Source organism: Nansenia antarctica (genome assembly GCF_963989245.1).
Source record: "Nansenia antarctica genome assembly, chromosome: 3".
Taxonomy (NCBI): domain Eukaryota; kingdom Metazoa; phylum Chordata; class Actinopteri; order Argentiniformes; family Microstomatidae; genus Nansenia; species Nansenia antarctica.
The window spans coordinates 6,766,404-6,778,898 of record NC_137688.1 but is presented as its reverse complement, the minus strand read 5'-3'; the positions used below and the strand labels follow the sequence as shown (position 1 = coordinate 6,778,898).

The window sequence follows — 12,495 nt, the reverse complement described above, 5'->3', positions numbered from 1 at the left end:
AATGAACAAAAAAACCGGTTTGATTTAGGATTCATCATCAGTTAGAGTGCCATACATTGTCAATAAACACATAACATATTCACAAATCCCAATCTGGTTATTATGGCAGAAAACATGAACTGCTAAACTGAAGTAGCCTAGATGTGGTTCCGTAAAGAATTGACGTATTGATGCAGACAGAGGATACTATAATACTAGACAGGAGAGGATACTGTAATATAAGAAACTGCTAAACTGAAGCATGTGGTTCCCTGTAAAAAATGATGTATTGATGCAGACAGATACTATACTATAAAGAAACATAGCACGCCCCGTCATAGGACGGCTGGTCTGGGGTCAGTTGTGTGTTCCCCCACTCAGAGGTGAAAGTTGGGAGTCGGCGAGGGGGTAAAACCGATCCTAGATCAGCGCTTAACTGGGCAACTTGACAGACGCCGGGGATAAACCACGTGACTCGGTGACGTTCCTGTAGGATCCTACTAAAGGGTAACACAGGGAATGAGAGCACCCGCAGAGCCTCTGACGTCCCAGTCAAGGAAGTCCCAAGTTTCGGCTGGTTTTTACTTTTTTGATTTAGTTTTTTTATTTCATTTTAAGACCAAAGAATGTCCAGTGGACACAAGGAGGGCCAAGAGGTAATTCTAAAAAAAAAACTTTGAATTTTTTGCACATTCTAAATCCAAGGAATTTAAATAAGGGGTTTAAATAGCGTGTAAAAACGTTGTGAGTAGATTGTATATTATTGTTGCCACAAGTTTGTATGAAGTCTTGAGTTTTATAACGGCGTTGCATTGGTTTTCTCTTATAACTGGAAATTAGTAGAGTGTTTGCATGTTTTTTCTTTCCATTTTTAAAGTTGTATTGTAAAAGTGCTGCTTGGCGACATAGCGGCTCAGAGAGGTCCAGAGGTTTGCTCTGTCCTGATCGCCGCGGCCCTTGTTGCTTCTCCAGGCCTCTTGTCTTTCCTTATCTGATTCTGAGAATCCACTTTAGATTTCACTAGATTAATCGTAGTACTATTTCAACACTTAAACAAAAGATCCACACGCCCCATAACTCCGTAGCCTACCTCCTATTTTAAGACTGCACATTCTATCCATTCAAAAGTTGTCTTGCCATGTTTGCCAATAGCTCTGACAAAGGTAGGCTGTCATTGATCAGTTGTGTAAGTCACAATATTTCCAGCAGACACTGATTGTTACTGTACTGTCTCTGCCTATGGACGTCGGTAGTAGTCTACATAGTATGTGTACATGGACATACTTGCATGACACCCCCCATTCACTTGTGTATTGTGTAGTCTGCCTCAATCCATCGTGATGGCAAAATAACTGGGACACTATTTATTGTTATTAGTTAAACAAAGGGAACAGTGTTCCTGAAAACAAGGCAACAGAAGGTCCCAGGCCAGGGGCATGTAGAGTTCCTCACACTGTCATGCAGAGCCTCAGCAGTCATGGGCGAGAAGGCCTAATTGTCTATCTGTCTGTCTTTTTATCTTTTTCTTTTTGCCATTACTGTAACTTGTACCGTATGACCATGGTTATGTTTTCAGTTTGGTAAAATAGTCTCCACAAATTAGGCTGATAGTCCAAGGAGGTTATTTCAGCAATGTCTAAACGTGGTACCCTGAACCCTGCTATTCTGGGAATTGATACACACTTAAACTGGCCTCGGCTGACATTCAGCTCTCATTATTGAAGTGCTGAAAGAAGTGACTCTAAATGTACTAGTATACATTTCCCTTTTTTTCCATGACTTTCTTTTCTTTGTACCTGCCTACATTGGGATGTGTATGTCACCTTTAAACATGTTTTTAAGTCTTCTCTGGGCTGTCAGAGACATTTATAGCTTGCTGTTTTTTTTAATTTATTTTTTTAAGTGGAGATGTTATGTTATTTCGGCTTGTTAGTTGACAGGGTAGCAATTGTACTGTATCTAATATTAGTGACTTAAGTTTTATTTGTTTTACTCCAGTGAGAGAAGGCAAACAAGGTCCCCCTGCCTCTTTAAGTTACTGATGTCATATCCTAATTGCCGGTTTTGGTTATATTGTGCTGAAATGTACTTTATGCCCTCTGGAAGGAAGGAATGTAGAATTCCGTAGAATTCCGTATGCTTCAGTGCAGTCCAGGCCTTTTTTTTTTTCCTCTCCTTTTGTGATTCCTCTTATTCTATTGGCTTTCATGTGCTAAGACTAAGCGGTCGCCAAAAAATATGGGGAGTGGATGTTCCCTCTCTACCTCTCCTTCTCTCTCTCTCCTTCCCCTCTCTATCTCTCTCCCTCTCTCTCTCTACCCCCCTCTCCGTGACTCATGTGGGTGTTGAGCTGAAATAGTTTGGTGTAGTTTTACATTCCTTATATAGCCTCTGAGGAGCGTGGAGAGGCAAGGGCCTGCCTGTGTCACAAGGAGGGGGTAGGGTTTGCCAGCAGAGAGAGGGAGAGGGAGAGAGAGGGAGGGAGAGAGAGAGAGAGAGAGACTCAGCCTGCCTGCCTCAGCTCAGTTCACCAGCTCTCCTTTAGCTTTCCCCGAGGTTTGGGTTACCAGCCAGCCCCTCAGGACAAGGTAGGTTTGCATTGCAGTGTTGGAGGCAGCAGCAGCAGTCTGCCATGAAGAGTATCCAATACCTCGTAGCGAGGAGGGAGAGGAGGGAGAGGAGGGTGTTGGGGGTCCTGTGGGTAGCAGCAGTAGGCCTGTAACTCATTTGGCAAGTGCAAGTGTCATGGCCCTAAGGTCTCAAGCTGTCCTTGGTTCTTAAAATGAAAGGCTGTTTTTATGAGTTGTGCTGCCAGTTTGCTAATAGCCTGTGAGTTGTTAATTTAGGGCCAGGCCAACATTATTTAGTTGGACAAATGTTACACATGGGCCTACAGTGAAGGTAGTTTGATCATTTCTGGGCAGTGGAAAGCGATTTATTTTGTTGACTTACAATGCAATACCTCATGCTAATGAGATTGATCGTTAGGTAGAAGAATAGGAAAGCGCTTCACCCATTATCTGTAAGCAGATAATCATTATGTAAGATCTGCATTTCTAACTCACACTTCCACATAAATCAAGTAGGTATTGGTGTCACCGGTAATTTTGTGTGAAATCTCAAATGACACAGTATGCACAGATCTCATGTCAGAATTCAGCCTGTAATCCTTACAGGGGGGACACCGTACTGTGCACTTATGTCCAGTGAAAAGATCAGACAGTACGTGAGCTTAGCATTATAAGGTTCTATCTCCGTTTAGGGTAGTTCAGAGATATTGAGCGTCAAAGTTTTTACATTCCATTATGTTTTGTGAGATGGAACCTTTGTATTTTATTAATTACTAACTAAAACATGTCAACATTTTAAAAAATAACACCACACAGGCATTAACAAACACCTAATGGATCAGATTATGTAAAAAACAAAATTCTGACCAAAAATGGAGATAGAACCTTATAATTCTAACGTCACAAGTAGTCCCTCAGCCCACAGGTGTGTAGCTAGATGCTGCTGGGGAGATGCAAATAGCACTGTAGACATGAGTGACCTTTGAACCTTTGCAATTAGACGCAGGGTTTCCCAAAAGGTGGGGAACACACTGGTGGTTGTGGCCCAAGACTAGGTCCTGGTTCCAGACATTGGTTTTGTTTTGTTTGCTTGTTGGATCACAAGCAATGTCCAGAAGCCTTAGGGGGGTCATGCTGCCAAAAAGGTTATTGTTGAGGTCACAGTGGAGGAATTGTGTGACTTCTGATGTGTGGTAACTGTACACTAGGTAGGCTCATACCTGGATATTATTTTGGTATGTTAACAATGTCCTCATGGGGGCTGGTCCACTCAGATATGCACATCATACATACATCCTTACCCTGCAGCAGATGGCAGATTGACCTGCGTTAATGTAATGTCCTCTATCGCTATGTATGTTTGAGTTAGTAGTGAGATTCCATTAAAGAAGCATTGATACATACTGTACTTGACTGTTTCTGCATTCAACCATGACACATGGGTCGGTTGGGTTGGATAACGACCATATCTGCAATTTCACATTTCTGCAACTGCAGAAGTCTGTACTTGTACTCTGCAATAAAGTTGAATGTAATTATCTAATCTAATCTAATGTCTGCCTGCGGCTAACCCACCATGCCTCTGTCTCCCCTCTCCCCCCCCCAGGCCATGAATGTGTACTGTATAACCCTGGACTAACCTACCATGTCTCTGTCTCCCCTCTCCCCCCCCAGGCCATGAATGTGTACCATATAACCCTGGACTAACCTACCATGTCTCTGTCTCCCCTCTCCCCCCCCAGGCCATGAATGTGTACTGTATAACCCTGGACTAACTCACCATGCCTCTGCGTCTCCCCTCTCCCCCCCCAGGCCATGAATGTGTACTGTATAACCCTGGACTAACTCACCATGCCTCTGTCTCCCCTCTCCCCCCCAGGCCATGAATGTGTACTGTATAACCCTGGACTAACCCACCATCCCTCTGTGTCTCCCCTCTCCCCCCCAGGCCATGAATGTGTACCATATAACCCTGGACTAACTCACCATGCCTCTGTCTCCCATCTCCCCGCAGGCCATGAATGTGTACTGTATAACCCTGGACTAACCCACCATGCCTCTGTCTCCCTTCTCCCCTCCCAGGCCATGAATGTGTACCATATAACCCTGGACTAACTCACCATGCCTCTGTCTCTCCTCTCCCTCCACCAGGCCATGAATGTGTACCATATAACCCTGGACTAACTCACCATGCCTCTGTCTCCCATCTCCCCCCCAGGCCATGAATGTGTACCATATAACCCTGGACTAACTCACCATGCCTCTCTCCCCTCTCCCCACCAGGCCATGAATGTGTACCATATAACCCTGGTCTAACCCACCATACCTCTGTCTCCCTTCTCCCTCCCCAGGCCATGAATGTGTACCATATAACCCTGGTCTAACTCACCATACCTCTCTCCCCTCTCCCCCCCCAGGCCATGAATGTGTACCATATAACCCTGGAGGGCCCAGCGCCGTGGGGCTTCAGGCTGCAGGGTGGCAAGGACTTCAGTATGCCTCTCACTGTGTCGAGGGTAAGAGAGCTCCAAAAGTGTGTGTGGTGTGTGTGTGTGGCCTTATTCTATTATAGCAAATTGGATGACTGTGGTTAATATTCAATTTGCCCAACTCAATCTAACATGGATAGGTTAAGGATGTTTACTACGTCCTGTACCCACGATAATCGAATGTGCCCACCCTGTAGTCACGGATGCTACAACTCGACGCAACTAATGTAAACCTACAATCACGGAAGACAAAAACAGCAAACAGTTTAGGGGCCGGTTTCACAGACAAGGCTTAAGCCTAATCCTAGACTAAAAAACATTTTCAATGGAGATTTTACATTGAAAGTGTGATTTAGTCCAGGACTAGGCTTAAGCCTTGTCTCTGAAACCGGCCCTAGAAGTATTTTACGCCCATGGGTCTGGTTGGTATATCTGTGAGTTGCAGTGTTGGATCTTTGTTGGTTTGTTTTTTGTTAGGATTTTCATTCTTTTGAAAAAACAACTTTGTTTCAAGCGGGTGCCTCCATTTTCCTCACTTTTGCTGGACCGCACATGCACAGTTTCCCGCCGTTCAGAAACCTGACACCACCCCATCATCATTCTGACATGGATGCTATTGGCTAGCAGCCAGACATGAGACTTGATACGAGGTTTCTATTGGAAATACAGTTTTGGAACTCTTAATATAATCTCTTTGACTGAACGAGCAGATTGTCATGTAGTTGTAGGTACTCACACCGGAAGCTTTACGATCCAGGACATCTGAAGCCATGGCCCTTTACTGGGGTACGGAGGTCAAGTTTCCCTGTTGACCCTCCACTACAAATAGCGTACCGTTGGACGCATTCAACATTGGCTGTTGTTGTTATTTTTATGTTTCAATAAACCTTTTCATGAGTTTGGGGTGTCATTATCAAACTAGTAAGTCATCACCCTCAATTACCTACTTCATAGTTAATACGATAATTGGAAAACTCATTGGAAATATTGGAAACGATGCAGGCTTAAAGGGGGAATGGTATTTATTTGACCAGTGTGAGTGCGTTCTGTGCAGCAGAAGTACAGTTTGTTTTTGTACAAGTACATTTTATTTACATTTTCTTTCCTCAAAATCCAAGGGAAAACCATCCTCCCCTCCCGCAATGGACCCGCCTCAACTGGTGGTATGTTGAGTCTGTCTCTGCATGGTCTGACCAGTAATGACCATAGTCCTACCAGTAACGACCATAATAATAATAATAACTTCATTTGTATAGCGCTTTTCCTGCAAACGTTGCAGCTCAAAGTGCTTTATATAGTGCTCATAGTCCTACCAGTAACGACCATAGTCCTACCAGTGTTGACCATTGTTGAGACTACCTTTACCTGACCAGTGTGGTGCATTCTGGGTAGCAGATGTACAGTTTTGCTTTGTTTATTTACATTTTCTTTCCTCAAAATCCAAGGGAGAACCATCCTCCCCTCCCCCAATGGACCCGCCCCCAATGGTGTGTATGTAGAGTCTGTCTGTCTCTGCATCTGCATGTAGTTCCATTGGTCTGTATTCGTGTCCATGTTCTGTGTTTTCGGCAGGCTAGGCCTGGCTAGGCCAACCAGATGGACACCATTTCAAAGCAGCTATTTTAGTAACGCTGTTGGGTAGGCTAAGTTAGGATGCTCTCTCTCTCTCTCTCTCTCTCTCTCTCTCTCTCTCTCTCTCTCTCTCTCTCTCTCTCTCTCTCTCTCTCTCTCTCTCTCTCTTTCTTCTCCTTCTCCTTAATTTGGCAATAAATTGAATTTGAAGCCAGAGTTCCAGGTGGTCAATAATCAAGGCCCTGTGAAACAGACCAAACAGTCAAGACTGGGGTTTGATTGTACTGACATGAACAGGAGAGTGGCACATTCCTCCACATTTAATTATTGTTCCTCAGAATCAAAGTAGTGTGGCATACATCAGTGGCAGTTTCAGGTAAATTCATATGTCACGACTACTGTATTTACCAAAATTTAGACATTTTTCGTTCTTGTGAACAACAACTTTGTTTCAAGCGGGTGCCTCCATTTTCCTCACTTTTGCTGGACTGCACATGTGCAGATTCCCACCGTTTGGAAACTTGACACCACCCCATCGTCATTCTGATATGGGTGCTATTGGCTAGCAGCCGGCATGAGACTGCCTACAAGCGTGATACGAGATTTATTTTGGAAATGCAGTTTCGGAACTCTTAGTATAATCTCTTTGACTATTATTTTGTGCACTCAGTGTAGTACCAGCTGTAGCTAGTCTATCCTTTTGATTGGATGACCAAGTCTTGATTGGATGACCAGGGTTTTAGTATCACAATGGCTATATTTGGTGTTGGGCCGGTGCTCTTCAGAGACAATCATTTTGACACCTTAAAAAAAAAACAGCCTTAAAGGGAAAAATCATGTAATGGAGATCTGGGGAGAATGTTCCTAACTCTGTGCAGTACCGTGGTCCTACCAGTGTTGACCATTGTCGAGACTACCTTTACCTGACCAGTGTGGTGCATTCTGGGTAGCAGATGTACAGTTTTGCTTTGTTATTTACGTTTTCCTTCCTCAAAATCCAAGGGAGAACCATCCTCCCCTCCCCCAATGGACCCGCCCCCAATGGTGTGTATGTAGAGTCTGTCTGTCTCTGCATCTGCATGTAGTTCCATCGGTCTGTATTCGTGTCCATGTTCTGTGTTTTCTGCAGGCTAGGCTAGCTAGTCTACGCCATCAACCACCCACAGGATGGATACCATTTCAAAGCAGCTATTTTAAAAGTGGCTATCTTGGAGTGCAATATAACCTCCGTCACCCCCAAGATGATCCTTTCCGGTGGTGATAATGATGTCACCTATTGTTCGTGCCTTTGGACAGTAATCGAATAGGACAAGACAGTTGTTGAGGGGGGGGAATATGTGATTAAGTGTAATTAAACCCATGTTGCAGCTGCATTCTTCTGAGGTGTGTCAGTGCTAGGGCCTGATATCATGCAATGAGCCTCCCGGTTAGGATTGCTTCACGTTTGCCCGATTCTCTCCTCACAAGGACATGTTGCGGTTTGTTTAGCCCTGCCTCGGAGCACGTTGTGATCTGTTTTAGGTCATTGCATCTTTTGCTAAATGGACTCTCTGATACTCTAGATACGTAAACTACTCCCGGCATTACAATGAATAGCACCCAGCCTGAATTTCCAGTCCTTATGAGGAGCATTTGCTTTTTCATGTACTGTGTTTTACACACTGTTGCTTGCCTACACACACACACACACACACACACACACACACACACACACACACACACACACTCACGTCCCAACCTTGCAGCTATTGGACATCCAGAGCTGGGACTCTATAATACACTCATGTGCGTGCGTTAATGTTAGAATGGTTGATGAGGCCCTGTGCAGCAGGCAGCAGTTAAAACAGCCTGTCGGTACATGTTATCTGTGTCTCTACCTGACTGTCTCTAACGAGCTTCAAGGTAACGTAACAGAACGGTTTCTTTGGATGTATGACAGTTTTTTTCTTTTTTTCTTCTTCTTCACAAACAAGATCAAACAAATAAATAAATAAATAAAAAAGAAGGGGAAAAAAAGAAAGAAAACGTATCTGAGGAATGAAAAACAAAACCGTGCGTCGGAGGGCTGCCGTTGAGATATTGGAATGTCCGTTAAGGGCTAGGCGAGGATCATGGGGGGATATCACAGGGTGAAAGAAAGTTGAGGGAGCCATAGTGGAATCAAATCATCTCTGCTTTAAGTGGCTGTAATAGGAAAATGCTGATGAAAGCTTCTGACTAAAGATCAGTCAGCAGACTACCTGTTTCTCCGCAATCCATACACATGTGACTGTCTCGTACTTGAAAACTGGCTAACATTTTTGTACAATGACACCTTGTATTGATGTCTAGGGTTGGCATAGACAGCCTATTGGTTTTTAACATAATATTTTAACATTGTCTGTGAACTCGTAGTAGGCACATCGTTTGGCTAGGGGCTGCATGCTACGCTAACTTCATACCGCGTTTGACCGCTCTCGGTCTCGGGTCTGTGGGGGCGGTGATGTCATGGGTGGTGAGTGACATAATGACCGGTAAGTGTCTAATATATATGTTCGCTTGTTCCAGTCACTCTGCCCTGGGGGTGGTGTGGGGCGGGTAAACACGTGAGTCACATTGTACTGCGGCGTTCCTGTGCTTGGTCCCCCCCCCCCCCAGAGACACGGCTTGTCGTCATAAATGACTACACTGTGAATCACTACGAGTCCAACCGAGGGTTTATATCCCCTAAATGGGTTGTATCCATACAGACATGTATCCCTGACAGAAAGTAGTGTCACACTAGCAGCCAGGTTTTCCCCCCCTCAGGCTCTGTCTGGCAGGGCCCGGCAGTATAGTAAGTGATTTGTGTGGGTGGTCTGTCGAAAAAGGTCTGTTTTAAAGGCCCTGGAGGTATCCGTTTTTACCCCCGAAGAGTCTTGTCAAATAAGTTGATGGCGGGGGTAAAGAACAGGCGGGCTGACAGGACCAAAGCTGCTGGATGATCCCTCCAGGCCGAGAGATGGACAGAGATAAGCCTCGAGAAAGACGGATAGTGTGTGAGAGAGTGTGTGTTTCTGGAGATAACGTTATTTAACACAGATTTGTGGAGGTTGGGGATTTATCGGCCGGATTCTAAAGGATGACTCTGTTTATGAGTTTTGGTCTGGACACTACTGATTTAGTGTCCATTAGTAACTTTTTATATAGTCATTTATCCAAGTTGTAAATGGGGATTGTTTTATTCTTTTTTTTTTTTTTGTTCATCTGGTATTGATTTAGGTGTGTGTGTGTGTGTGTGTGTGTGTGTGTGTGTGTGTGTGAGGTGTGTGAGGTGTGTGTGTGTGAGGTGAGTGAGTGTGTGTGTGTGTGTGGAAGGGAATTGTATGTCTGTCAATGCTCTGCTTCCTTCCTCCCTTCACTGTAATCTAGGCTCGGGCCGCTGTGTTTCCTCCGAATTCCTGGGATGTTTCACATATCCATCCTGCTCCTGGCAACAAACAACGTCTTTGTCTGAACCCAGCAGCGTCCAGTACGTCCTTCACACATACTTTTTTCCCACCAGATGACGACATGGCTCATCAAATCTCTCAGGAATACTTTCCCAGTGAAGTCATTGGAAGTGAAGCCACCTCAAGACGGATCGTCTGACAGAACCGGCCGCTGCTCAGAACCCAGAACCTTCAGAACAATACACTCTGTCCCTTAAATCCTCCGGCTTTGTGAGGTCATAAACCCCTACTTAGCTTTGAGCAACACAGAGTCATCTGGTTCCTATCGACGAGCACATGCCACACTGGCTGAAATCAAACGTGTGTGTGATGAGGAAATTGCAGATGAGGTCATGTTAATAAGCAAGTGGCGAGATTGGTTAAGCGCCTCTCGCCAGCGACCGGGCCTGTGCATGTGTCATGGAGTCTCTCTCTCCCAGGGTTGAGTTTCACCATGGGTGTGTCCTTGTCTTGTCTAGACCATCTGCTGATCACACACACACACACTCACTCACTCAAACAGAGAGGTGAATTAATAATGCAGTGCCGACTGAAACATTGCCCTGAAGAGTAAAGTCTACGACGGCTGGTTAAACTTGCATGGCCTGTGTGTTGTGATCGTTACACTACTATTTCACCCTGAGTTAGTGCTGAATGTTCTCACTGTGGCCCCAGACCCCTGGACCCCCTCTGGACCAGCAGCAACCAGCAACCAGCAGCAGCGGCAGAAGGGTTTTGCTTTCAATTTCTCAGAGGGATATTTATGGCCTTGCATCAGCTGTGCCGAGTGATGTAAGGGGAAGATGTGTGTGTGTGTGTGTGTGTGTGTGTGTGTGTGTGTGCCTTGACTTCCAGCCCTGAAATGGCAATGGAAAGAGTAAAAGACCAGTTAACTGCCGGTTAGACAGCCTAAGGCAGGGGTCTCCAGTTGGACCGAAGGGCAGGCGCGCAGGCCGTGAGGAGCAGAGAAACACTAATATTGTTAATAATAATAATAATAACGTATTATGTCTCCAACTGTAGTCCAGCGGTCATTTCAGGGAAGCAGTGAAGAGGTGGGTTAGATCAAGGCACTGTAGCGTTGGCTACCCCCTTTGAAATACTAGAGCATACCGAAAATAACTCTGAGCGAGCTGCTTTGAACACACACTATCTATTCTGCGAAAAAAAGAAAAAATCATTACGGTGATTAAGCCCTCAAATCCCATAAGTGCTGCAAAAATATATATTTTTTAACTTGGTTACTCACTGTCTATTGATATTTTTTTTTCTTCTTTCTTTTAATGCAGAGGTCTCTGGCCTGTTGTTGCGTGTGTGCTCCTAACAGATGTGCCGTAATATTGACGAAGAAAAGCCATTTTGACATATTACAGGGTGTCAAACACACGTGTGACCCCACTGCTCCCTGCTGCGGTGTGTGTGTGGTGCGTGTGTGGTGCGTGTGTGGTGCGTGCGTACGGGTGTGTGTGTACGGAGATGGAACATGTTTTCCTCTGTCCTTCTCAGTATTGACAACCTGCAGGGGGTGTAGTGTTTCCCCCCGCCCCCCTACTACCCCAAAGCTCTGAGCACAGCAACTTCACTGCCGCCTTCTCAAGTGAGGGAGCAGCTGTGGTCTGAACTGAGCCAGGAAGACAGGTGCCTATATCCGTCACTGGTTCAACACACGCACGCAACACATTACACACACACATACACACACCTACACCTGTTCTCGCCTGTATCTCATTCTTACCAATCCAACATTGCTCCCCTCACCTCTCACCCTTTGATCTCCCCTCCCTCCCACCATACCTCCCTGTCACCCTCTCCTACCGCGTTCTCGTTGCCACTCGGAGTCTATTCTCCTCTTTTTTACTACGAGTTTCTCTCCTTCACTTGTTTTCTCTTTCACCCCGTCCGTCTGTCCCTCAGTGCTGTCAGCGCTGTCCTATCCTGTTTCTCCTCTCTCCGTAGAACGCCTTCTCCTCTCTTCCTGGCCAGCCACGGTCCTTCCTTCCTCTCGGAGTTATAAGACATGAGTTAGGGCCGCGGCGGTTCCGTTCTCGAACACACATGCAGCCCAAACGTTTAAGAAGCTGTAACAACATAAAGAATTACTACGGCCTCTCTCTTTCATCCTCTCTAATTGCTTCCAGCGAGCACTGCGACGTCGTTTATTCGATTTATGTTAGAACTTGGCTTCAGATTCGAAGTGCTTTTTATATAAGAGGGATTCATATGATGGTCTTGTGATTATTATTATTCTATTTTTTTTATTGATTTTCTCCGAAGATGTTTTCGGTTTTCTCTGCTGCATGTTCTACAGTACCGCCACTTTTCAGTTTTTAACTTTCTTCAGCTATTGGAATAATATTACCCTGCCTCCTCTCTCATGGAGCTGTTTGTATAACGTGCCTAATGAAAGCGGTGAGTCTGATAGCTTAGTGGAACAAG

At 45.1% G+C, this 12,495-nt stretch overlaps 1 protein-coding gene across 1 annotated transcript in view; it reads left to right on the top strand.

Annotated features, from left to right (window-relative positions):
- Positions 1 to 4,969: 4,969 nt before the first annotated feature.
- pdlim7 (PDZ and LIM domain 7) overlaps positions 4,970 to 12,495 on the top strand; it is a gene marked incomplete at both ends in the record, with an annotated part of 29,840 nt that continues 22,314 nt past the window's right edge. Inside the window, one exon of the mRNA XM_080526158.1 lies at positions 4,970 to 5,065. Within this exon, the coding sequence (XP_080382284.1) occupies positions 4,970 to 5,065 (96 nt within the window). The remainder of the gene's footprint in view (positions 5,066 to 12,495) is intronic.